Source organism: Paramisgurnus dabryanus, chromosome 20 (assembly GCF_030506205.2).
Source record: "Paramisgurnus dabryanus chromosome 20, PD_genome_1.1, whole genome shotgun sequence".
Lineage (NCBI taxonomy): Eukaryota > Metazoa > Chordata > Actinopteri > Cypriniformes > Cobitidae > Paramisgurnus > Paramisgurnus dabryanus.
In genome coordinates, this window is record NC_133356.1 from 9464410 (window position 1) to 9491958 (window position 27549).

The window sequence follows — 27549 nt, forward strand, 5'->3', positions numbered from 1 at the left end:
GCAAATATTATTCATTCACTTTAGAATGTCAATGTAAATGTTAAATAAGCAGTTTCTCCTGCAGTCCTGTTCTTTTTCTGATGCATTTAAAACTACTACTTTTCTTCTCATACTAGCTTTAAACAAATCAATTCGTACTCATTTTCTGGATAAAAATGGGTTGAAAGTATCTAATGATGTCTATATGCTTGGAAAGATAGAGTAAGTAAATGTTCATGGGTTCATCAGTATAACTGCTGCAGCAATAAGCAGAACATGTATTGATGTTTTATTATGACATCGGGAGATCACTTCACGTGTCACTCCATTACGCCATCTGTACTCTAAAGTACTTGTAAGTGAAATGAATCAATATTTAACCAGTATCCTCTTTGATGTAGAAAGCATGAGCTGAAACATAACCAGAAACTGATGAGATTAAAATCTCCTAATGTTTGATCACATCCAAAGAGTCTTTCTCAGTAATCGGTTCATTTTAAATAAACTCCAGCATCATCTCAATAAACAAATCACAGTATCGCTCCTCATTTATCAGTCACATGTGATGTGATGACATCTCGTGAGGTCATTCTCATTAACATAATTTGCTTTAATCCCACAATGCTCCTTTTCTTCACTTCCATTACTTCATCTCTCAATTGACATGAACAAGGCCCAGATCTGGGTTGTTGAATCTGGGGCTTGTAAAACAGGCTTCCCTGATCGATTTCCCTGGAGAAACTCTCTCATTGATACAGACGAGCCATACAAGCGTTTCCATCCGTACATTGATAGATTTATTAGAGTCTGCTAACAGATAACACATCAGTCCGGTCTCCTGTGTCATCTTGCATGGCCAAAAGTGAACAAAACATACAAACTGCACGGATGACAAATGATCACTAAAGCCTTAACATTTCCATCAGTCACACTGACACACATCAGGTGCATGTGTGTTCATACCAAAAACACATCACAGGGATTAATTCTTACCTGATCTGGGGAGTTTCAAACTAAACCTGATACATATCTGGTTATACTGTATGGCCTACATCTAGATATATACGTACATCTGATTCTACTCTTAACATGTAGCCTTAGTTTCCCGAATTGTTATAAGAAAATATTTTTAATTTTTTTTTGCTGCACTGTTAACGCTGAATTAACATGATGGTGTATGGTTCATTATCACTAAACACGGATTTACCGAGCAAATTTCGAATTTTCCATAAAATCTATCAAGTGAAGTGAAGTCTTTAGTGGTTCATAGAGCTACTGTATGACCTTTAGCATAACTGTATATTAAATAGATAAAACAAACACTACTGTCAGGCATCTGACCCTGACCAACAGTACTACAGTAAATCATGACATAAACTACAGTAAAGGCCATTAGCTGAAAATAAAGCACAAACACAGAGTGCAGCCTGTAAAGTTATACACTATAAATCAATACAATTTAAAGAGAAAAATAGTGGCTGTCCAAACAGATGGCTCCAGTCACACAATGAGTAAAAATTATAATTTCTGTCATTTGCCAGATGCCAAAGACAGTAATAAATAATCAACAAGATTCATTTTATGAAATCATTAAATGGTTTCTCAGTCTAGTTCTGTAGCATACACAATCATGTGACTTGACAGTTGTCCAAAAGACGATCATTGACACCTTGCACAAGGAGGGCAAGACACAAAAGGTCATTGCAAAAGAGGCTGGCTGTTCACAGAGCTCTGTGTCCAAGCACATTAATAGAGTGGTGAAGGGAAGGAAAAGATGTGGTAGAAAAAAGTGTACAAGGTATAGGAATAACCGCACCCTTGAGAGGATTGTGAAACCAAACCCATTCAAAAATGTGGTAAAAAATGTGGGGGAGATTCACAAAGAGTGGACTGCAGCTGGAGTCAGTGCTTCAAGAACCACTACCCACAGACATACGCAAGACATGGGTTTCAGCTGTCGCATTCCTTGTGTCAAGCCACTCTTGAGCAACAGACAGCGTCAGAAGCGCCTCGCTTCTGGACTGCTGCTGAGTGGTCCAAAGTTATGTTATCTGATGAAAGTAAATTTTGCATTTCCTTTGGAAATCAGGGTCCCAGAGTCTAGAGGTAAAGTGGAGAGGCACACAATTCACGTTGCTTGAAGTCCAGTGTAACGTTTTCACAGTCAGTGATGGTTTGGGGTGCCATGTCATCTGCTGGTGTTGGTCCAGTGTGTTTTCGTGGTCCAAGGTCAACACAGCCGTATACCAGGACGTTTTAGAGCATTTTATGCTTCCTGCTGCTGACCAACTTTATGGAGATGCAGATTTTTTTTCCAACAGGACCTGGAACCTGCACACAGTGCCAAAGCTACCAGTACCTGGTTTAAGGACCAGGGTATCAATGTTTTTAATTGACCAGCAAACTCGCCTGACCTTAACCCCATAGAAAATCTATGGGGTATTGTAAAGAGGAAGATGCGATATGCCAGACCCAACAATGCGGAAGAGCTGAATGCCACTATTAGAGCAACCTGGGCTCTCATAACACCTGAGCAGTGCCACAGACTGATCGACTCCATGCCACGCCGCATTGCTGCAGTAATTCAGGCAAAATGAGCCCCAACTAAATATTGAGTGCTGTACATGCTCATACTTTTCAGTTGGCCAAGATTTCTAAAAATCCTTTCTTTGTATTGCTCTTAATATTCAAATTTACTGAGATACTGAATTTGGGATTTTCCTTAGTTGTCAGTTATAATCATCAAAATTAAGAGAAATAAACGTTTGAAATATATCAGTCTGTGTGTAATAAATGAATATAATATACAAGTTTAAGATTTTGAATAGAATTAGTGAAATAAATCAACTTTTTGATGATATTCTATATAGGGATGATTAACGATTAATCGCGATTAATCGATAGCAGAATAAAAGTTTTTGTTTACATCATATATGTATGTGAACTGTGTATAATAATTATGTATATATAAATATGCACACATGCATGTATAATTATAAGAAAAAAATATATTTATATATTAGGTATTTATATTTATATATAATATAAATTATAAATAAATATACAAATGTATATACCCATGTAAACATTTCTTGTATATATACACATGCATGTGTGTGCATTTATTTATACAAAGTTATTATATACAGTTCACACATATGATGTAAACAAAAACTTTTATTCTGCTATCGATTAATCGCGATTAATCGTTAAGCATCCCTAATTCTATAATACAAGCACCTGTATACTACCGGGACAGATCTGAGATCAGACGTCTCATAAATAAAAACACTGCATCCATCGTTTTAAATTTTGATGTTTCAGTGCAAAAAGAGCTTTTTAAGTTTGTTGATAAAGAGAAACAAAAGTAAAACAAAATCAGTTTTTCTTTTTTTTAATGACTTTGACACACCAAATCTTTTTTGGTTTGTAAGTGCTTCTCAAGCAGTAAAAAATCTGAATCGAAGTAAACAGAAAGTCTGTCACATCAGTGTTCACGCTAAACAAAACTATAATGCTAAAGTTCAGAAACTCTGAAGAATCTGGAGTTCCCAGCTCAACACTTCCACATACTGACAGCACAGCTGGATTAATGAAGATCATCAAATTAAAAAGTTAATGAATAAATTATCTTTTAAAAGGATTCAGAAAAGGTCAATCTCACCCAGAGGTGAAAGAGCATTGAGGAGCCTGTAAACATCTTATTTATCATTACATCAAGATTTTCACATAAGATATAAAGGGCACCTATTATGCAAAATTCAATTTTACAAGGTGTATGGCCAAAAATGTGTGCTGACAGTGTGTGAACACAACAACCTTACAATAAAAAAAAATTCTCGTTAAACCAAAGCAGTCTCATTAGACATTCTGTTTTGATTCTCTTGTTAATGTGACGTCACACCGATTAAGCCCCACCATGGGGCACTGACTGACTGGTTTATTTTACCCAAAAGCTTTTCTTAATGCGTTTGTTAGCACGTTGTAACGCTAAAGATGTGGCTAAAGATACAATTGTCTCCGAGGGAGTGAGTGAGGGAAGTAGCTCATTTGCATGTAAAGGTACACGCATGAAAACAGCGCCTTTTTGCACCCACCCAAATAGGGGCATTTTGGACATGTTATAATAAATGATCTGTCGGGTATTTTGAGCTGAAACTTTACAGACACATTCTAGGCACAACTTAGACCTTTAATTACATCTTGTAAAATTGGGCACAATAGGTGCCCTTTAACAGCCCTTATGCACTCTTATTTGTAAGTCAATTTAGATAAAAGCCTCTGCTAAATGAATAAATGTAGCCTAATATAAAGTTAAAATGTTTCTCAAGAACAAACAATGCTTGACATAAATGATAAAACCTGACCATCTAGACTGATTTTCATTGAGCAGAAATAAAAAAAGAAAGAACATGAAAAAGGTTATTATGACAGGGAGTAAATACTGACTGAATGTAAATTGCACGTCTTTCTTTGATAGCATTTGTTTTCACTACAACATCAAAAGCTGAACAATTATAAATGATTTTTTTTATAGTCCAGACCTGCCAACCAATAAAAACAAGGTGATTTTCAAAGAGAATTCTTATCTTGATTCGGCTGTAATGATTTTCTAAAGCCACAGATAAACAACAGTGAGATCAGACGTCTGATGGGAATCAAGCGGGATCCCAAGGTTCTCCTGGAGAAAATAATTCTCACAAGATTTCCAGCACGTAACCAAACAGAATTGACACACTTTGTGGATTTACAGCCATTAACCCCTAATGGCAGCCAGAAGTGATGTGAAAATCATCCACACAGACGCACACTGATGTCTTTCTGTTATAGCTGGTTAGTGAACTAAAGGCAGATTAATAAAGACATTAGATGTTATGAAATGCAAAGCTCAGCCATCACAGCAAGAGAACAGATGAACAGAAATGAAATCGCAGCTGATATCTGTGTTTGGGAATACAACCTGAATTCTGAGTCATCTACTATCTGATAATGTATCAGACCTTGACCTCTGTGTGTCTGATGAAAAGCTGTACTGCAGGACAAAGAAATGCAGTTTACTTGCAAAAAGTAGGTTTACACAAATTGCATTTGTATGTGCGATATGCATCAGCCAGTTAGTGGATGGGGTGTGGGCCGAGCCAAAACATAGTGGGCGGGTCATTTGAGATTAAAAGTACAGTGATATCACATTCAAATTATAAGAACCTATTGATTGAAACATTTCTGTACAATTACATATTTTATTTGTTTATTTTAACATTAAAAAATTTTGTGTCTTGATGTGTGAACTAAAAGTACCCTCTTGGTAATAAAGCTTTTCTGATTCTGCTTTATTTCCAAAGTCAACATCAACCATATGTAAATCTGTCTAATTTCAAAAGTGTCTCGCAGGCACATAAAGCAGCCTGTCATAATGAATCTATTAATATAAGCAGATGAGTGTGAAGTGTGCAAAGACACACAGTGTTTAACAGAGCTCTGACATACTGACACAGATGTGAAGATGAAATATCATTCATAACTAGGAAACAGAAGTTAAATGAACTGAGGTGTAACTGTAATGAACCACCAGTTATACGGCTTCATTCTCATTGTGAAATACACTTTGTTGTCCCTAGTAGGGAAATTTAGAGTAGACTCAGACCAACATTCCTACATCACCTGGTACAGTACACCTAAAATATCAAGAATAAAAGATACTGTGCGGCATTCACGTCTGTAAAACATCACAAAAATTTTCTTATAGGTACAGGCACAAATGATCTTGTTCATCTAAATACAGGGTAATTATCAGATGACCTTCCTCTGTTTCAGAACTATACAGGAAAAAACTAATGTGATGATTTGAAGACTGCAGGTCTCTCTGACCCTAAATAGAAAATTAAATTATCTGTTTTAACCACTAAAAATGTATAATGTTCAACCCTGTTTGCACCAGAGGTCGACCGATTTATCGTCCGTGCCGATAATTTGGCAGAATTAAGGAGCCAGTACAACAGCGGGACGGTGCGGTCACAAAGATTGGGCTCATTTCATGTGATTAATAAGTGTTGATCTTTGTTTGCGTGACAGAGTGAGCACAGCCACACGCACCGTTTCTGTCTTTAAAGTTTACTGTCTCTCTGCTTTCTCCCTCGCGCATATTCCTCAAAACAAAACTGACACGATGGCGAAAGGACGGAAAAACAAATCATATCCAGCAAGGAAATGTTTTCTGTGTTGTTACAGTAACACTTTGTTTACAGTTTTGCATTGCTCAGCCTGGATTAGCACACAATGTGTCCATTTCGCGAACTGACTCCTTTGAACCGATTCGTTTGAATAAACGGTTGAATCAACAGATCTGTCCAACACTGACTGAACCCACAAGACGTCACTGTCAGCACAATCAGTCACTCATAGCGCCTCAGAAATGAGAATGTAAATGTGTTTAGAACGATTTGCCCTAAATAACAGTCTAAACTAAAAAACATAGATATTTACTATGTTAAAGGAACAGTATGTAAGAAATTTATGTCAATTAATCAGAAAATGGCCCTGATATGTCATTAGACATTAAGAAATAATTTTCATTTCAAATACTTATATCACTGAAAACAGTAATCTGGCCAGGATATTGTCATTTAAAAAGTGGAGTTGCAGCCCTCAACTGATGTTTATGTTGTCATGTTGTGTATTGGCCACCAGTTGTGTGATTGCAGTACTAGTTTTAGCCACCAGTTGTGTGATTGCAGTACCAGTTTTGGCCACAATCCTACATACTGTTCCTTTAACTTTATGATGATTAAATAATTTATCAGGTCTACCAAAGAAGGATTTTATCCTAAAAGCAATGGTAAAAAACTGATCAAAGATGATGACAGCAGAGTGTCAGGTAATATCTGTGTCTGAGGAGGTTATAATCAGAAAGATCACAGTCATCATTTTTTTAAATAGTGACATTTTTACATTTAAAATATCTGCTAATGATGAGGACATTTTGATTATTATGTACAAATAGAAAATCGGCCAAGAAAATCGGCATCATATATCGGCCATCGGCTGCCCTGATTTCAAAATATTGGAATCGGCCAGAGAAAAAAAACATATCGGTCGACATCTAGTTTGCACTGCTGTCTGTGTCCTATAATGATTGTGTTTAGATATTTGGATGAACAAGATGCAAATGTCTATAAAACAACAGCACTTCTGTATTGACAACTCATTATGTAAAAAGTCAGTATACACAGACAATTGAGATGACAATAACCAAGTCAAATAGACATTTCTTTCTTTCGTTCTTTCTTTCTTTACATTCCAGCATCTATGGCTATATTCATGGCGAGAACTGGTTAATCGATACACATGTTGGGGGAGGGGCAATTTGGTAATTTGCATATTTTTGCAGATAGAAGGAAACCGCTGACACAGGGAGAACTTGCAAACTCCACACAGAAAGGCCACCTGACCTAGCCGGGGCTCAAACCGGGGACCTTTTTGCTGAGATGAGATAATCACGTCAAGAGTGTGACCAAGGGGCAACCTTCCGCCCTCTCTGATGAAGCAAATACGGAAGTGATTTAAATTGCTGTTCATCGACTGGCCGCTAGAGGCTGGCTCCAAAAGGAAGTCAAGACCTCCATGTTAAAATGGCCAACTTTACAGTAGAAAATAATATGTTTACAGCCTGGTACAAAAAGTGATTTTGGTTTGTATAGCTAATTTTGCCCTTCATGGCAACTGTGAGTGGTGTGAATTTTTTGTAACTCATCCGTTTAAATTATATTAAGCCTTAAAGTTCTGCATAATTAAGGGCGTGGCCATTTGAGTGACGGTTGAACAGCCACTGCCGTCACTAGAGTCGAGCTAGGCGGGCGTGGTTTCAGCAATCAGTCACCTCAGCTTTACCCACGTCCCACCTCTTTACCCATTATCGGATATCCGCGAGTGATGCGCGTCCAAGATGGCGACGGCAGGCAACGCCTACTTTAAGCTTCAAAAACGATCTTCAGAAACCTATGGGTGACATCACAGACACTACGTCCATCTTTTTTTACAGTCTATGGCTCTGACCCACGGAGCCAACCCAAATAGCCATTAAGTCACTGTTTATGTTATAGGTAATGCAGCTTTTTAATATATTAAAAATAAATATGGCTAATGTGAACACAAATGTATATTTAGCTGATCCCAAAATATTATTTTTCTCTGCTTTTCTTATATTCAGTCTGATATTGTATCTGTGCACTTTATATACTCAAATATCTTTTTCTCTTCCTTTACCTCCATCTGTCTCCAGTGAGGTAGAGATGAAACGCTGGCAGTGTTTTAGGATTCAGATGTGTTTCTCTGTTTGCTTCAGAGAGTGCCTGTGTTAGAGAGACATACATTTGTGTGCAGAGACATCACACAAAAATAAATAATAAACAATCTGGGAACACACACACACAGAGGTTTTCATTTTGCAACCCCTAAACCTAACAATCACAAAACAAATTCTGCTATTTTAGATTAAAAATGCATAAGCTTGTTTCATTATGGGACCAAACATCTCCCCACTAGGTCAAATAATTACTGGTATTACTATCTTTGTAGGGACATTTGTGAGGTTCCCACCCCGAAAGGATTACCAGGTACACAAACACACACGATTAAAAATCTTAGACAGAGGTCTCCCTCACATACACAAATTACCCCAAATCACAATATGAGAAATGTAGTATTTTCCACCATATATCATGAAGCAGTTTATGTAATGAATAAAATAATCATGCGGTGATGATTTTGTGTTATCCATGCATATCTCCATAATCCAATTAATCTTTTTCTCTATTTACAAAAAACAAATAACAACTTAAGACATCTGGCATCAGTTTCACCTGAATTCATGCAAAGCATCCATGAAGCCCATCTATCATCATAAAAATGAATCCTTATGACTCCGGTGGGTTAATACCGTTTATGCGTTTTGAAGCGAAACGATATGTTTGGGAGAAAAAATTATTCGTATTTTGACTCTATTTAGCAATCTATACCTCACATTTGACATCTAAATCTTCAGTGTTTGGCTGAAGAAACAAAGTCATTTGCACTGAAGATGGCTTGAGGGCGCGTGAAATATGGGCTAATTGTCAATCTGAGGTGAACTGTTCCTTTATTGCTGCTATATCCAGTAACTTTAGAGCAATAAACTTCCCCACTGAAAGTTATGTACTTTAAATATATGTTCCACGGTATAAAGAGTACAGAAAATATACTGTATATTTCAGTATATTCTCTTATAACTCCCAGTAAATCATAGCAGATGTTATTAACCCTGGGCCATCTCTCCATTAGGATTTATGGATATATCTTTAGTTGCTTAATAAAAATGCTTTCTATTCTAGAAGAAAGTGCAGGTCATTGAGCTAATGATCTGCATATCTGTTAACATTATAACTGTAGAGTGAGTTTGGGAAATTTCAGCCAGGACAAGTGGAAATGTTATCAAGAGCCAAACACACATTGTCATGTCCTTAGAGACGCTCTGCAGATTTACCTGAAGAGTTAAAGCACTCGAGGGCATATGGGACTTGATTTGGGCTTTCTTTATTTTTAGTTGTTTAATGGAGATTGTTCGGAGCCTTAAGACAAGAAACAGTTATCAGATAAGATCAGACCACTGCCCTTGAGAAAGAATAGAGAGAACATATAAACAAGCCAACCTTATGTTTCACATCACATTCGTATACATATATGTGCATATACCGTACATGTATTTATACTTTGAGAGATCCTGTGTGCATCACGTGTCTTGCCAAAATAAGTGCCTGCTGCAGATGCATCTAAAGAGACGCTCGCGTTTGCCAGATTCTTGCATAATCTCATGTGTAATCAAAGTTTACTGTTAAGGTAGTGTCTTGCGTGTATTTTGTGAACGTGAAAATAAAGCAATAAACCCCAAGAAGCAGTGGGTTACTAGTGCATTTTATAACAGCTAAGGGGCGTTGTTAGGCACGACACGAACCCCCTTAGCTGTTATAAAATGCACTGTAACCCCACTGCTTCGAGGGGTTTATTGCGTTTATAAAACGGTTACTTCATATGCATAACGTTAGCGGGATTTTATAAAATAAAACACAAATAAGTTGTAATTATATTAGTACAAATATTACTCTTCCGCCAAACAAAGTAGTTCCTCAGAATCAAGTGTGACTGAAACAGAGCGCAGTTCACAACCAACACAGACGCAGCAAAGACACAATGAAAATATCATTTAAGACTGTGGTGTTTATTTTATAAAACACCATTCATCAAATTTATACATTAACATTTATATTGTGCAACTGTTGAAGTGATGATCAAATATGCTTGGAAGCATGCTGAACTCTTTCCCCGTCAGCGTTTTTTTTTTAAGTTGCCACCCAGTTTTAGTTTAATGCCTTGCAGAAAAATTTTCTTCTTTAAAATAAACATAAAAGATCAAATAAAAGAACAGACCATCCGTTTTCAAACAAAAACAAACAAAAAACGTTTCATCCTACCTTCATTTGTTCTCTTATCACCTCTCAAATTTTTAGCTAAAAGCGGAGATAAGTTCTTCACAAAAATTGAATTATGAAAGAGATCAGATTCAAAGCCATCAAAACGTACACGCTGTGTTTTCAGTGTTGAGTGAATGCGTCAGTGTTTAAGTTGGGTAAGATCGCCACCCAGTGTATAATAGCGGACGTATAAACTTGAGTTAGAAACTCCTCAGACAACGTTTTCTCTTTATCGACGAGATGACTCAACAATATTTACTGACATTTATCCGGATATCGCCATTAACTCTTTCCCCGCCATTGACGAGATATCTCGTCAATCAAGAGAAAACGCTTCCCCGCCAATGACGAGATTTTCCGTCTTTCCGCAATACCCTTCCGCACTTCCGCAACTTTTTAAACCCGGAAGTATTGTCCTATGGCAAACTGCTGCATGTCCGTGTCTGTTTTAAAGATCGCTCTGAATGGGATCTCTATGAAAAGTCCGTCACAAAAATTGAATTATTTCTGCTTTTTGCTCAAAATGTGGTGTTTTTGCAGAAACCTACCAATTTTTTCAAAAGCTGATTACAAAAGAACCACTAAAGGTAGGATGAAACTTTTTTTTTTTTTTTGAAAGCAGAGGGTCTGTTCTTTCATTTGGTATATTGTATGTTTATATATTTGAAGAAGAACATTTTCTGGAAGACATTAAACTTTTTTGAAAATCATGAAAAACGCTGGCGCTGGCTGGCAACTTTTTTTAAAAACGCTGGTGGTGAAAGAGTTAATTGTGCAATTGTAGACAAATAAAAATATGATTAAAGACTGTGGTGTTTATTTTCATAAATCAGTACGCAGCAACAGTGGCGCAGTGATACTTATGTAATGTGGTCTGAACCATGGGGTTACCAGTGTATTTTATCACGGCTTAGAACGCGTTTCAACCAATCATAATGAAGAACCAGAACTGCCTGTTTTATAAGGTCTCAACATAAACGGTTTTGACGCATGTGCAGCAGGCACTTATTTTGACAAAACACGTGATGCACGCAGGATCTCTCGACACGCAAAACACATATTTTGGAAAAGGGAACCACACCCATGAACACTTATTTTGAATTAGCGCCCCTCGGATGAGCAGTCACAAGCCGTCACTGCTAAATTATACACTGGAACATAGATGTGCTTATATACTCAAAGCAGAACAGAGGCAGAAGTTCATTTTATTTGAAGGCCACTGTGTTAAATTCAATAAACAGAGATGAAGAAAGCACAGAATATATAAGACATACTGCAGTTTATATTCTCAGTCTCTCTCTCCCTGTTTCTCTACCTCGCTCTCTCTCTCTGATTGTAGATCAGAGTTGTTCCCAAGAGGAAAGTCTGATTTCCCTCTGCTTTAATAACCATCAGACTTTAAAAACTCACAGCTGGATAGTCAGACAGACTTACAGATATTATTAACACCTTCATCTCTCTCTGAGAGTTTTTGTCACACTTTTCATCAGAGGAGTTTGTGAGAAGCCGTATCAGTGATGCCAAACCCAGACTCTTCTGCTGCCTGAGTCTTACACCATTAAAACTCCTGGGGCCGGTTGCACCAGCTGGGCGTACACCCGGTCATAAGACTAGTCTGGACGTAAAATGGGCTTTACATCGTACGCAGAATTTACACATGTTGCTGGTACAAAGGCTAGTAAATCTCTACAAAATCTGTTTTAACCATAATACACGCACAAGAGCTGAATGTGTATGCTGCGCACATGCACCCATCATCTGTATTCACACATCCATCCAGTAAAATCTATGGAAAATATGGTGGATAAAGTGTTGACTTGTGTCTATGATAAAATAGAAATTATTATATTGACAAGACATTGGCGGTTCTAATGCATACACGAGCACTACGCTTTCAGGCATGCAGAGTAAGAGACCGCAATAAATTCTTATATCATATAATACTTAGGTATTTACAAAGGCAGATTATAAAGCTTTGTAAAATTTCGTTTTAATTGTTAGAATTAATCGCCAAATTATTACCTTTTGTGCAAAAGGGAAAGACATTCGTTTATGTGCAGGTTTGATGGGTCTGCACGTGACGCATGCATCTTGAGGGACAGCGCACTTGAAAAATGCGTGAGAGGAGGGAAAGCTCTCATTTGTCATCTTTTAGCTGGCTGCAGTAAATGTGAGTCTGTAACCATAGTGACGCGAATAGCGTCTCAACTACGAGGACATGCATCGTCTACGCTGAGTGTAGCTGCGCTTGGTCGTAGTAATAGATGGTGCAACTGACCCATGATATATATTTAACAGAAATTACTTGATGTTTTTCAGCTTCAGAAACAGACACATCCTATCTGTGCAATTCTGATGTGCTCTGTCACATGTCATTTTAATCATACAGTTAAAGACAGGCAGTGTGACAGACACACACGCACACACACACACTTTAAACTGGCACAACGAACACTATAGTTTTAAATAAAAAATAAAAAATCTGCTTTTAAGAACACAATGAAGACAGTGAGTCACACCTTTATACATCACTCTCATACTTAAAACAAATATGCACAATGGAAGCTTACTCACAAAAAGGAAGTGAATCCTCTTCTTCCAGCAGTGTACTACAGTGCACAAAACTCACAATATGGCCCCGCCCACAAACAGTGATGTCATGCATAATAAATGATCCTGATGAAAATGGCATTTAGATGCATGTTCTTGCACCATTTGTTTTTTTGTAAATTATAACCAAACAATGTGTAAGGTGATTTTATTTGATTTGATTCATCAGTTCAAGGTCATCAATCATTTAAGCCACACAGGCAAGATGTTTTAAACCAAATGGTTAGTGTTGTCTTACCTGGCTGAGCTGGTTGATGTGTGACCCCGAAACATTGACAGTGTGACATCTGATGTTTAACAGGGTGTTCTGCTCGGACCCGGTATCATCAACACCCTTACTGTCGGACATAGGGGGCGCTAGACGCAAACGCTGCACCACAGTACACAATAAACCCATGACACCAGATGGTTGGATCCTAAAAGCCTCTAGAGCAATGTTAGGAGAGATCTATAGAGAGGGGGAGAGAGTAAGCGATAGGATGAGATTTTGACCTACTTTGCTCAAACTAATTGCTTGCTTGTTGGAAAATAAACATCACTCATTGTATGAGGAGCATCGGAATGTACCAAGCAAAAACGACTAAACAAAGACTCCATTAACCGTCTGAATCTGTAACCCATATTATCAGAATAACAGCTCAGAGATGGCCAAGCATTTCAATATTTACATGAATAAATATTTATACAGTCATGTGCATCCACCTGTGGCTATAATCATACACAGCGGGGAAAATAAGTATTTGACACATCAGCATTTTATCAGTAAGGGGATTTCTAAGTGGGCTTTTGACACAAATTTCCACCAGATGTAGCCATCAAGACAAATATTGAATTCTTACAAAGAAATCATTTAAGTATACAAGTTGAGTCATAATAAATAAAGTGAAATGTCAAATACTTATTTTCTCCACTGTACTGTATGTAGACAGTGTGTATGATAATAAACATCATAGGAATCTCTAGTGTTTCATGGTCCACTCAGAAATATATTTATCCTATATCCTGAAATGTTTTATAGGTGGTGGTCTGACTTCGGGAAACTGTACCTTTGATAACATGGATGTGTTTGTGTTAAGCACGACATCCGCGATTCGCTCCACACACTGGACGATACGAGTACAGGCGCGAGCTTCGTTCTGTGCCATCCAGAGAATGTGTTCATCCACCTGCATCATGTTACTCGCAATGTCGAACACGTGATCACTCAACTAGAGAGAAACATACAAACAAACAAGACATGGTTTTACTCATACAAATTTTATTGCATCCCCCAAAAAACTGACTTCTGCATCAGTTTTCGTGGTTAACTTGTTTTTAAGATTCTGTTTTTGTTTTTTGTGTTGCGATTATCAATGAATATACTAACAATTAAAATAAATTGTTAAAATTTAAAATTGATATTTATACTGATGCAAAAGGGGACTAGCGCTGTCCCCGGTGTGCAGTATACTTTTAGTTTTCAGAATACACTGTATACTAAAAGCTCTCCCTGCTGAAATGTCAGGACAGTAAGTGCTATTAAAATGCCGAACATGTGTACACAACACTTAGAGCTGAAAATAGCTGATAACAATGTGCAGTGACTCAAATTGGATTTAAATTGCACAGTAGCAAAGCGTCGAGCTTCTGAACAACACGTGCATTCAGGAGTCACTGAGACGGATAACAGAGTCAATCTGAATGATTCAATCCAAACACAGACTACTAAATTAAATATGAAAACAGCAAGGCATGTGAGGCTATACAGCTTCAAAATATAGCAGGACACTGTAAAAAAACAATTTGTTGGTTCAACTTAAAAAAGAAGTTACCTGGTTGAATTTTCAGTTTCAAAATTTAGTCTGTTTAAATGCAAATGAGCTGATTTCTGCACTAAATGGTAGTGCCGTTGTTGGATAGTGTAGATTAAGAAGCTCTATTATCCCCTTCTGACATCACAAGGGGAGCGAAATTTCATTATTTTTTCACATGCTTGCAGAGAATGGTTTACCAAAACTAAGTTACTGGGTTGATCTTTTTCACATTTTCTATGTTAATAGAAGCACTGGGGACCCAATTATAGCACTTAAACATGAAAAAAGTCAGATTTCCATGATATGTTCCCTTTTAATATTTATTCATATATATAATCATTTTATGCACCAATATATCGGCCTATATCTAGTATTGATATTATGTTAACTCTGTATGTATAGCCTCCCTTCGGTCAAGCCTTGTTTCTCAATAGGTTTTTATTTTCAACTACCAAGAACTACATAAATAACATAATCATAATCTGATCTGATCCTTACCTCTTTGATATTATCAACCAAACGTGTGAGTCTTTCTACAAGGTGTGTAACAAATATGACATCCATCATGTCTCCGAAGTGTGCCGCCCTGCTGGTGAAAAAGGAGATCTGCTGCGCTAAAGCCAGAGCAGTAGAAATATTTACTGGTATCTGAGACAGAGAGACAGAGGGAAATAAGTCATTGATATTACAAAACACAATGATTTGAACTAAGTGTATGCACAATGAAGGTTTAAGTGCTGCTTGTCTACAAAATACTATTGTGATACTGGTGACCCAATATATATGCTTGTTAAAGTGCACCTATATCATTGCTAAAAAACTAATTTTGTGTATTTGGTGTAATACAATGTGTTTGCGTGGTTTATGGTAAAAAAAAAAACACAATTATTTTCACATACCGTAATTTTTTTGCCCCAGATATTCTGTCTTCCTCAAACACATAGATTTTGTACAAAACTCATCAATCTGAAAAGCGCTGTGCCCCTGATTGGCCAGCTAATCTGTATGATGTGATTGGCCTGAATACCTCTGATGTCAGCCGTAAATGTGACGCTCCTTACCATGTTTGAAAGATTTGCTCACAATGCATCTCGCTTTGTGATTGGATATCGTTTCGATTCACGTGATGACCTCAAGAGTTTTCCCCCCACACATCAGGATTTCTGATAGGTTCGGACACTCTTACACCTCACACCAAGGGAAAATCTTATAAAATAATATGTAGAACCATCAAGATATTCGGGACAGAGCTAGGATTGTCGGAAAGGGGGAAATCGGATCAAAATCAGCCTGATTATCTTTTGGTGTGTACCCAGCACAAGTCTCTTTAGGCAGTGATTAAACAGGAAATATTTGAAATGTGAAGATTATTGGCCAAGGTGAATGAAAGAAGAGTTTTAACTCTGTGCACATAAAGGTCAAAAATAAAGAAGAGGAACGTTACTGACCTGTGTGAATTTGTGCAGACTGCGAGTAAGCTCGCTTGTATAGGAACACTGGTTGTAATCGTCCTCTGTCCAATGGCCTGTTCTGTCACACCTACGCCACGCCCTCTTCTCCTGAGAGGCGGCGCTAAAGCTGGGAACCGTACAGGGTAGGAAAGCCATGATTCCAGCTAAAGTCTTCGGCCACCTGTATCGTCAACACATCATCACATTTTAAAAAAAAACACAAAATTGTGCAATATACAGTCCTTCCCGAAAAATGCGGAGTTTTTTGTGATTGTTACGGACAAAAATTCTTGATCTTGCGGCACGTTTTTTTATGCGATGGAATATGCGGGATATTTATGCAATTTAATGCGCAAAAATTGCGGGGAACTGGCAAAAATTGCGGGGAACTGGCAAAAATTGCAGGGAACTGGCAAAAATTGCGGGAACTTGCAAAAATTGCGGGAACTTGCAAAAATTGCGGGAACTTGCAAAAATTGCTTTCAGCTTTTGCAGATTTTCAATGATGTTCACGTCACATAATCACATCCCTTCATAACGTTCCCTTGGCAACAGGGGACATGGCTGCGCTTGTGTGAGGTAAATGCAACATTTTTCAACTTTCTGCTAACATATGTGATTTTTGCTACGAAATTTTTTGCGCACGGAAATCTGCAAATGCTGCATATTTGAAAAAATGCATCCCCCGCATAAATATGCGGACTTTGGCTGATTATGCGTTAAATCATCCGATCGCATAATCGCCTTTTTCTGGACTGAATATAGCATTTATCGATAGGCATAAACAAACTTATTCTTTGTTGTTTTTTGCGGCGACTTTAAATCTAATCTTTCATTTTCAACACACTCAAATGAGAATATGAAGTTATTGATTTATTTGAGATGATATGAGTTCAGTACCAAAGAGGAAAAAGATCAAAGAAGAAATAAGAGATTCAGTATTACAGCTAACTGCACGTCTGTGATGTTCAGTTTTAAGATGTTTATGTCATAATGCGACTGTAGCTTCCTAATTTATATCTGAGGATCTGCTGTTGATCTGCACACACCTGAAGTCACCTTTATTAGTGCTGATCCTCTCAGCCGAACAGTACACCGCAGACGTCTCCAGAACCACGATCTCCATGCCGATTGAGCTGTTGCCACGGGAACTGGTCACATGACACTGCCAATTACCGGAAACACTGACATCAATGTTGGATAAAATGAGCTCACTGCAGGTGGGGAGGGAGAAACAGACACTGAGTCATAATACATCAGCTTCTTATTTTATTAAACACATTTACCCTTTATTACTGGAATGCATAGAAATTGCATATTATTTATGTTCCACATATGTTTTTGTGCATTTTATTAATAATTTAATTAAACAACAAGGCACACAATAAATTATTTATTTTATTAAATGACAATCTACCATCATGAACATCGTTTAAATCAAGAGCAATAGCAAACACAAGTCTGAGGTTATTCATATTTATATTTAACTCTAGCATTATTAAAACACTGTCGAATGTTTAACAGCTTTGTGTTACTAGAGGATGAGGAAGTGAGAGAGTCATGCATACAGACAGCAGTGAATCAATAAACACACAAAAACACAAATCTGTTACTGTATAAATGATGAGAGGCTAAGAGAGAAACAGCCGAACCAAAGCACACACACAGAGGCGCACACACACAAGCACACTCACAAAGACACACATACATGTGCACGCATGCCTGCACACACACAGGCAACACACAAGCACACTGAAATAAACACACACACACACACACACACACACACACACACACACACGCACACACACACACACACACAAAGACAGACAAGCACCCACAGATACATGCACAGTCACTATCTGTTATGCAGGTAAAACCAGCAGGAATTGTTCGGCTATACCGATGGTGTCTGAGTATTTTGATTACTGATTAATGCTTCTGGACCGTGTGTTGGGCCCACTGCAGTTCTGGTGATCCATCTGTACTGAATATGACACAGAGAGCACAACCTCGGTGATGAACAACACAGCTGTGAGCCAACAGAACTGGACCTCTGCCTGTTAAACTGAGAACCACAGCCAAAACACAACACAGTACTGCCAATAAAGTGACATGAATGAGATGCACTTCTCTCAGTCTGATCTGTCTCTCAGATATGAGCTGTTGTTATTGATGGACATCGCAGCAGTTAAAAAGTCTCAACAGGGTTCGTGAGCACATGATTTGCTGGTTTGATTCTCTGTTATGAGCACAAACAAACACAGCAGGCACATCATGCTGAACTCAATTCATACCAGCAAGAATCTCTGTCAGACTCACAACAGTTACACAAACATTTATACAAACACAGGACGGCACATGTAGTGAAATGGCTTCTGAATGACCTGCAGACGGTTTTTAAATGAAGTCCAGCTGACATCACCAAACCCTTTTTTCTTAGCCACTTACAGAGACCCATCATCCACTACATACGATTGAATGCATGACAACATGAGCTATGTCTAAAGGCCATAGTATTATAAAAACTCCTCTAAAGCACCTTAACAATCACCTTGTAATGCTCTTGAAACTCCCCAGGATCACCTGTATAGCACTGTGCTATAAATTACTTAAAACATCATAACAAGGCCCTGGTAACAACACACACACACACACACACACACACATTGACCTACATTTCCACAATAGGTCTGTGTCCAGCCATCCACACTCTTATCCAAACCATATTATCAGTGTAACTGACAGTCTAACAGGACTGTGAACATAAAGCTGATAAATATTTCAAAAGTAAATGTTAATAGTTCTGTTCACTTAAGAAACACACATATAAACACTCATACTATTCTGGTGACATAGAATTCAAAACATAGACATAGAAGTCTAACACTGAATCTTTCTGGCTGATTTGTCCGCCACTGAACCAGAGCGAGTCCGGCACCGAACCAGAGTGAGTCCGGCAGCAAACCATAGCAAGTCCGGCAGCGAACCAGAGCGAATCTGGAACCGAATCAGAGCGAATCTGGAACCGAATCAGAGCGAGTCTGGCAGCAATCCAGGGCAAGTCCGGCACCGAATTAGAGCGAGTTCTTCTCCGGATCAGAGGGAGTACGACACCGGACCAGAACGAGTCCGACACCAGACCAGAACAGGTCTGACACGGTTCAAGAGGAAGTCTGACAATGGACCAGAACGAGTCCAACACCAGACCAGAACGGGTCTGCCACAGTTCAAGAGCAAGTCTGACAACAAACCAGAACGAGTCCGACACCAGACCAGAACGGGTCTGACACAGTTCAAGAGCAAGTCCGACAACAGGCCAGAGCGAGTCCAACACCGTACAAGAGCAAGTCTGACCACGGATCAGAGCGAGTCCGACAACGTACCAGAGCAAGTCTGACACCGGACCAGAGCGAGTCCAGAGCAAGTCCGACAACTGACCAGAGCGAGTCCGATACCGTTCCAGAACAAGTCTGACAACGGACCAGAGCGAGTCCGACATCGTTCCAGAGCAAATCTGACAATGGACCAGAGCGAGTCCAGAGCAAGTCCAACAACAGACCAAAGCAAGACACCGTTTCAGAGCAAGTCTGACAACGGACCAGAGCGAGTCTGACATCGTACCAGAGCAAGTCCGACACTGTACCAGAGCGAGTCCAGAGCAAGTCCGACAACAGACCAGAACAAGTTCAGAGCAAGTCCAACAACAGACCAGAGCAAGTCCGACACCGTACCAAAGCCAGTCCAGAGCAAGTGCGGCAACGGACCAGAGCGAGTCCAACACCGTTCAAAAGCAAGTCTGACAACGGACCAGAGCGAGTCCGACACCGTATCAGAGCAAATCTAACACCGGACCAGAGCGAGTCCAGAGCAAGTCCGACAACGGACCAGAGCGAGTCCGATACCGGACCAGAGCAAGTCCGACAACGGACCAGAGCGAGTCCAACGTCGTTCTGACAACGGACCAGAGCGAGTCCAACGTCGTTCTGACAACGGACCAGAGCGAGTCCAATATTGTATCAGAGCAAGGCCAACACCGTACCAGAGCAAGTTCAGAGCAAGTCCGACAACGGACCAGAGCGAGTTCAGAGCAAGTCCAACAACAGACCAGAGCAAGTCCGACACTGTACCAAAGCAAGTCCGACACCGGACCAGAGCAAGTCCAGAGCAAGTCTGACAATGGACCAGAGCGAGTTCAGAGCAAGTCCAACAACAAACCAGAGCAAGTCCGACAACGGACCAGAGCGAGTTCAGAGCAAGTCCAACAACAGACCAGAGCAAGTCCGACACTGTACCAAAGCAAGTCCGACACCGAACCAGAGCAAGTCCAGGGCAAGTCTGACAATGGACCAGAGTGAGTCCGACACAGTTCCAAAGCAAGTCTGACAATGGACCAGAGTGAGTCTGACACCGTACCAGAGCGAGTCCAGAGCAAGTTCGACAACGGACCAAAGCGAGTCTGACAACAGACCAGAGCGAGTCCGACACCGCACCAGAGCGAGTCCAGAGCAAGTTCGATAATGGACTAAAGCGAGTCTGACAACAGACCAAAGCGAGTCCGACACCATGCCAGAGCGAGTCCAGAGCAAATCCGACACCGAACCAGAACAAGTCTGACAACGGACCAGAGCAAGTCTTACAACGGACCAGAACGAGTCCAACAAAGGACCAGAGCAAGTCTGACAACGGACCAGAGCAAGTCTTACAACGGACCAGAACGAGTCCAACAAAGGACCAGAGCAAGTCTGACAACGGACCAGAGCGAGTCTAGAGCAAGTCAGACAACGGACAAGATCGAGTCCAAAATCAGACCAAAGTGATTAAGTGAGGGTTTATTCAGAACTAGAATGTGCAGGTATCCATCAGGATCGACTCTTGGAAACATGCATGGAAGAAAAAGATAGGAATGAGGTGATGTGAGAGGGGAGACAGACAGAAGACCACCATAACAGCTGTCAATCAAAGTATGATGAAAATATACAGTATAAAAGACACGTGATTATCACGGTAATAAAGGTAAAATATCAAATAAATATAAAAATCAAATATCACATTAAGATTCATCTGAGATACTGAAATACTGCTGAAGCTTTTATCACAACTAGTTTCACTTTTCTTAGCCATCTTGAAGTGACTTTATAACCAACTGTACTCGATTTATAGTGGATGTATGAGGTCACAACTATAAAATCTCACAATCACTTTTCTCCTTTATTTTCGCAACATCAGGTTGAACACTGCTCACACCCCTACTAAAATTAAACAGTACAGATGGATGGACGGACGTTTAAAATAAATGTGCTTTTATATTTTTGGATGACATTCAGACATTTACATACACCGACAAAATTTTGACATAGTCCAAATAGTTTGGGGAGGTTATGTTAATATTAAACATAGGTTATGTTAATATTTAACTAATCTATTTGCTCACTTTCTAATCAAACTTCTGAAACGCTCAGCTTTAGTGTTGAGATTATGAGTGAAATCCGAGAGGGAATTGAGTCAGAAGTGAACGAGGTCTGACTATAAAACAGATGATTTATAAGACGGGCGAATGATTCAGACTATCTGCTGCATACTAATAATCTCACCCGGGAAAAATTGAAAAAGGAAGGGAAATTATAGCTTATGTGAAGTGAAAAAACACTTTCAGCATCATGTGTGAGGTTTGTTGACACGGGGAACAGATTTCCATCACACTTCATCAATATTTATACTCATACAAAGCTGTGGCGAGACTGATACATCAGACAGATTCTGTGTGTGTTTGTGACCTCAGTCAGAAAATGAAGTAGTAAAAGGACACATGGTGATCTGTGAAGTGTTTGTGCTATATCAATGGTGTAGCATATGCTTCTTGAGTATTCAGTAAAGCCTGTCACACCTCCGCAGGGACACACAGACCCATCAAGGGCAATGATAAACGGTAAACTCAAGTTTAATATTCAGCATGTATATTTAGTATTTCCTAAAAGCTTTCTACATGAAAACATAGTTCCCACCCACAGCTAAAAACATAATTATGGAGAATATTTCCAGCATTAATGACATGTGCATGTGTAAGTTTGTTTTGACGCTGTGTAAAGAGTGGCATCTCGTTCATCTCACCTGGTAATGAGGCAACAGTCATGAATGATGCTTTCCTCCACGTGCACACTTCTCTCCTCCAGCGTGTGCACGGGCCGCTGCTCATGGACCCATGTGAGTTTGACTGAAGGATGGAGATAAGAGGCTGTGCACTGCAAAGGCAAACGATCACCGTGAAACACCAGCTGCCTCTGACTCGGGATCAGCTGGAGGACAGGGAGCTCCAGAGGTCCGTCTACAATAAAGACAAAAGCAGAGATAGTCAATATCACTGGACAACCTCTTCAACGGCTGTTTAATCAAGCTCAAGTATGCTCTCGTCTTCAGCGGTGATCAGATGATGTCACAGTCCCGATGTTTATAATGACTGCACATCATGACTCACTGTCTAAAAGATTTAACTGGATTAAAATAGTCAGACGTTTAGACGAACAAAGTCTTAAACATGAGAGACGTTGTTCATCATCAAACATCTTTTGTAGTGATGCTGTATGAGAAAACTGTTTAATTCTTACAATTTATGCAAAAGGAAAACCTGGGAGACTGACAGAGAGAGACTGTGTATTTATTTAGCTTTAGTTTGGAGACAAAATGTCTACAAAACTTTAATCTGTTAAAGCCTCCACCTGAGGTCATCTAAAGATAAAGAAAGTTAATAATGTTTTTTTTATTCTTAATAAAATAAAATACAGAGAAATGTCAAAGGTTTTTGCCTGCATAACAGTTGCCATAATTTAAAGGTGCTAAGGAGGAATGTCAGGACTTTTTGTCTTTGTTAAGTTGCTTACTGGCCAAAATCAGACACGTTTGGCCATTGAACATGTCTTCATTTATGTACTAATTGTTTTAATACCAATTGAGTTTGCATGCATGTCTGATACAACAGCGAACTCATTAACTCTTAATCAAAATGTTTACCTGACTTGAAAGACACAAACTGAAGTGGAAAATCTGTTTTTATTTAAACACTCTTAACATCTAACAAGCAGATATTTCTCTCTGTCTGTGTGTCTGTATGTATATGCAGGGGCGATTCCAGGATTTTATAAATGGGGGGGCACAGGGGGGACCAAGAACCAGTCAGGGGGGGCCAATCAAAAAATTCAAATGAAAATAAATACTGGTTTAGAAAATATTAAGCATGGTTCTTGTGCAATGCCACGTGCTCTAATATAGATGGTATTAATTTTTTGTATTTTGCATGGATTAAACAACAGTTCTGTTCCAGAATAGTTCACTTTAAATAAATTATCATAATTTACTCATCCTAAAGTTATTTCACACCTGTATGAGTTTTTCTTCTGCTGAACACAAAATAAAATATTTTGAAGAATCTTAGTAGCCAGAAAGTTGATGAACCCCATTGACTGCATGTTATTTTGTTCCTACATATGAAGTCAATGGGATCCATCAACTGATTTTGGTTACAGACATTCTTAACTCTTTTCTTTTTTGTGTTCAGCAGAAGAAAGAAACTCATACAGGTTTGAAACAAGTTTATGTATATGACCATTTAAATTAAGTGAACTGTTCCTTTAAGTACATTGCGTGTAGCTGGTATTAGTTAACAATCTGACATATCAGGATTTTGTTTTTCTACTCTGTCTGATCTGACTTTCATTGTTTATTAGCCTATATTGTATTATAACACAACTGAATGCTATTTTTTACATATTATCTGTTCTGTTGTCAGACAACAAGAAAGAGTTTAAGCTAGTGACTAACACGACCCAATAACACCTCGTGTTTAATCCAACCAGCTGTTACTTTATACTGCTAAAATCCTAATTTAAATGTGACATTGTCTGATACAATTTACATTGAAGAGCTGATACGAGGTGATTTCGGATTACCTGTGTGTCTCATGCAAGGTTGCTCTTCTCATCTGATTGTGTTTATGAGCGCTTTTAATTTTAAATGCGAGTGATAGTTTTATTGTAGATCGCGCATAGCAATTCAGCGCAAATTCAAAAATATCAGAGAATACTGTTAAGCGTGCGCGCGCATACCGCACCATAGGGAGGGAGAGAGAGAGCTCGTACACAGAGAACTGGTGTGTGTGTGTGTGGGGGGAAAACACTAACCTTTCGTTAAGTCATAATACTCGATCAACCGTATTCTCTGTCAGTAACATCTGTTGGCTGTTAACTTTTACGTGAAAAGACAACAGAGGAACCCAGGTGGAAACACCGCCAACTTTTAACTCCCTCACTCAGTGTCAGAGAGGCACTGTCGAGGTTCCGCACGCAGCAGTGAGAAAGCGTGCACGCGAGAGAGAGAGAGAGAGAGAGGCGCTGCTGAGCGCTTGCAAAAGCACATGAAGCCGTTTTAAATAGTAAAATAAAATGTAAATGGTAATCATGGAAAATCTTTTTGATTTGTGCCAGTGTTGAGTCTGTGGCGGCTGTTGAGTCTGTGGCGGGGCGCCCTCCTTCTCGTTTGCACGAGTCTCAAATCAAACAGTGATTGACAACTGGTCCATTGTGCGGTGGGTGTCGTGGTGTCTTTTTCCTCCTGTTTTAAAAACGCGCAACTACTGTGCTCGCTTCGCCTTCGCGTTCGAGCGAGTCTCAAATCAAACAGTGATTGACAACTGGTCCAATGGTGTGGTGGGTGTCTGACAACTGGTCCAATGGTGTGGTGGGTGTCATGGTATCTCTTTCCTCCTGTTTTAAAAACGCGCAACTACTCTGCTCGCTTCGTCTTCGCGTTCGCGCGAGTCTCAAATCAAACAGTGATTGACAGCTCTCTGGTCCAATGGTGCGGTGGGCATTTTCAGGTTGACAGTAAATCTAGCTGGCCCAATGAGATTGGAGGGGGGGCACCAGGGGGGGCCAATCATATTCCAAGGGGGGGCGGTGCCACCCCATGCCCCCCCTCTAGACACGCCCCTGTGTATATGTATAACTATAACTATATGTAATACACTATATTTTGCACTACAAAAACTAAATAACAAAATAAATCCAACTGTTTAGTCAACAAAAAAAATATATATTTATTATAAAAATATAATAATAATAATAATAATAATAATAATAATAATAATAATAATAATAAATATATATTAGGGATGCACCGAATCCAGGATTCGGCCGAATACTGGGCTTTTTGACGGGGTTCGGGTTCGGCCGAATCTTAGATTTTTTTTCAACCTAACCCTAAGCTTGAGCTACGCTGGTCGACGTCACGCGGCCATTGATTACACACATCAGGTGCTGACATGGAGATAAGTGGGGTTTTTTTTCGGTGAGCCTTACATTTACGCGTTTCACATTTCGTGGATGCATCTGGAAAAACTAACGCATCGCACCGCATCGCTTTCATTGTGCTTTGCAGTCGGGCTATCAAAATGCATCCCCGCCCTGCCCGTTGGGCTATCTTGACTTATAGGGAGAAAAATATATATATTTAAATGCTTATGTATCCTCTCACAGATTTGGATGGGTAATTGTGGTGCATGAAATTCAGGCATTGGGTATTTAAATTGCGTTTGAGCGCGCGCTCCAGTTTTACTGTCACTTTCGCGATCGGGCGAAGCCGCAGTACAGGAAGCAATCCGTACTGATTTGTCATGGATTTTTGTGCAAATCCTCCAACTTCGTCCTGTCAGTCATTACTATCCTCACGTAAGAAAATTAAATCTCTCTCAGAAAGCTTTAAAGTGATATAGATTGTACGGGCAGTGAAGAGAGTGACTCGCAGAATCGCTCTTAAAGCGACAGTAGCCCCTGGTTTCTGATCGAAAAAATGATCCAATCTCTAACTGGATGATCCAAACTGTGAGTTTTGTATATATATATATTAGGGATGCACCGAATCCAGATTTTTTTATAGCCCGACGGGCAGGGCGGGGATGCATTTTGATAGCCCGACTGCAAAGCACAATGAAAGCGATGCGGTGTGATGAGTTTTTTCAGGTGCGTCCACGAAATGTGAAACGCGTAAATGTAAGGCTCACCGAAAAAAAAAAAAACTTATCTCCACGTCAGCACCTGATGTGTGTAATCAACGGCCGCGTGACGACGACCAGTGTAGCGCAAGCTTAGGGTTCGGTTGAAAAAAAATCTAAGATTCTAAGAAATGCTTTAATAAATAAATTGAATACATCATTGTGTGATATATATATATATATATATATATATATATATATATTAGGGATGCACCGAATCCAGGATTCGGATTCGGCCGAATACTGGGCTTTTTGACGGGGTTCGGGTTCGGCCGAATCCGAATTCTGAATTCGGTGCATCCCGAATATATATATATATATATATATATATATATATATATATATATATATATATATATATATATATATATATATATATATATATATATATATATATATATATCACACAATGATGTATTCAATTTATTTATTAAAGCATTTCATAACAGTAGAAATCATGTACTGAAGGTCTCACCACAGCTTAGCTGATGTTCGTGAAGATAGCTGAATTCAAGACCATGAAGACGGGTGGGATACACACATACGCTTTCATTTCCTACACGTAGTGAATGAGCTCTGATCCACTCCAACAACCACTGCAGCTGACAGTCACAGAACAGATAATCTGTGCTGAAGTGTCTAAAAAAGAAGATGAACAGATTTCCCAATGATTTATTCAGATAAAAACATTTGATTCTTTTGAAAATACGATCTACTTACAGTTCAATGCTGGGTACACACCAAACATTTTTTTACATCTTATAAGATTTTTAAAATGTGATAGACCACAAACATGAGGATACAAAATCTTAGATTTAACCGTTTGGCTCCTATAGTGTGTGGTGTGCCATGATGTGTCAAAAACAGCACACCAAAAACGAACAAGATTTTAAACTAGAGTCTTGACTATAAACACAGAAAATCTCACAAAATCTCGCAAAACTTTAGAATAAGCATGGCGGACGATATGCAGGAAGAAATTTTAATGATGGTATTTGATGGAAAACAGTAAAGGGTTTGGGTGAAGTCATGGAGACAGTGGGAACATGGTGTGTTAAAGTTAACTTTGCATCAACTTCACTTTGTGCTGTGCCATGACTGCTTCCATCTTCCATCATCTCGCTTTCTGATTGGATATTGTTTTATTTCATGTGATAATCTCAAGAGTGTGC

At 39.1% G+C, this 27549-nt stretch overlaps 1 protein-coding gene across 1 annotated transcript in view; it reads right to left on the reverse strand.

The window, feature by feature from the left end:
* Nucleotides 1-27549, reverse strand: part of adgra1b (adhesion G protein-coupled receptor A1b) — a 93547-nt gene that overhangs the window by 48499 nt on the left and 17499 nt on the right. The window contains exons 6-12 of the mRNA XM_065296269.2: nucleotides 26853-27016; nucleotides 22447-22660; nucleotides 17385-17549; nucleotides 16333-16516; nucleotides 15383-15532; nucleotides 14138-14299; nucleotides 13330-13539 (exon numbers count right to left, since the gene is read on the reverse strand). Coding sequence (XP_065152341.1) covers nucleotides 13330-13539; nucleotides 14138-14299; nucleotides 15383-15532; nucleotides 16333-16516; nucleotides 17385-17549; nucleotides 22447-22660; nucleotides 26853-27016 — 1249 coding nt within the window. The remainder of the gene's footprint in view (nucleotides 1-13329; nucleotides 13540-14137; nucleotides 14300-15382; nucleotides 15533-16332; nucleotides 16517-17384; nucleotides 17550-22446; nucleotides 22661-26852; nucleotides 27017-27549) is intronic.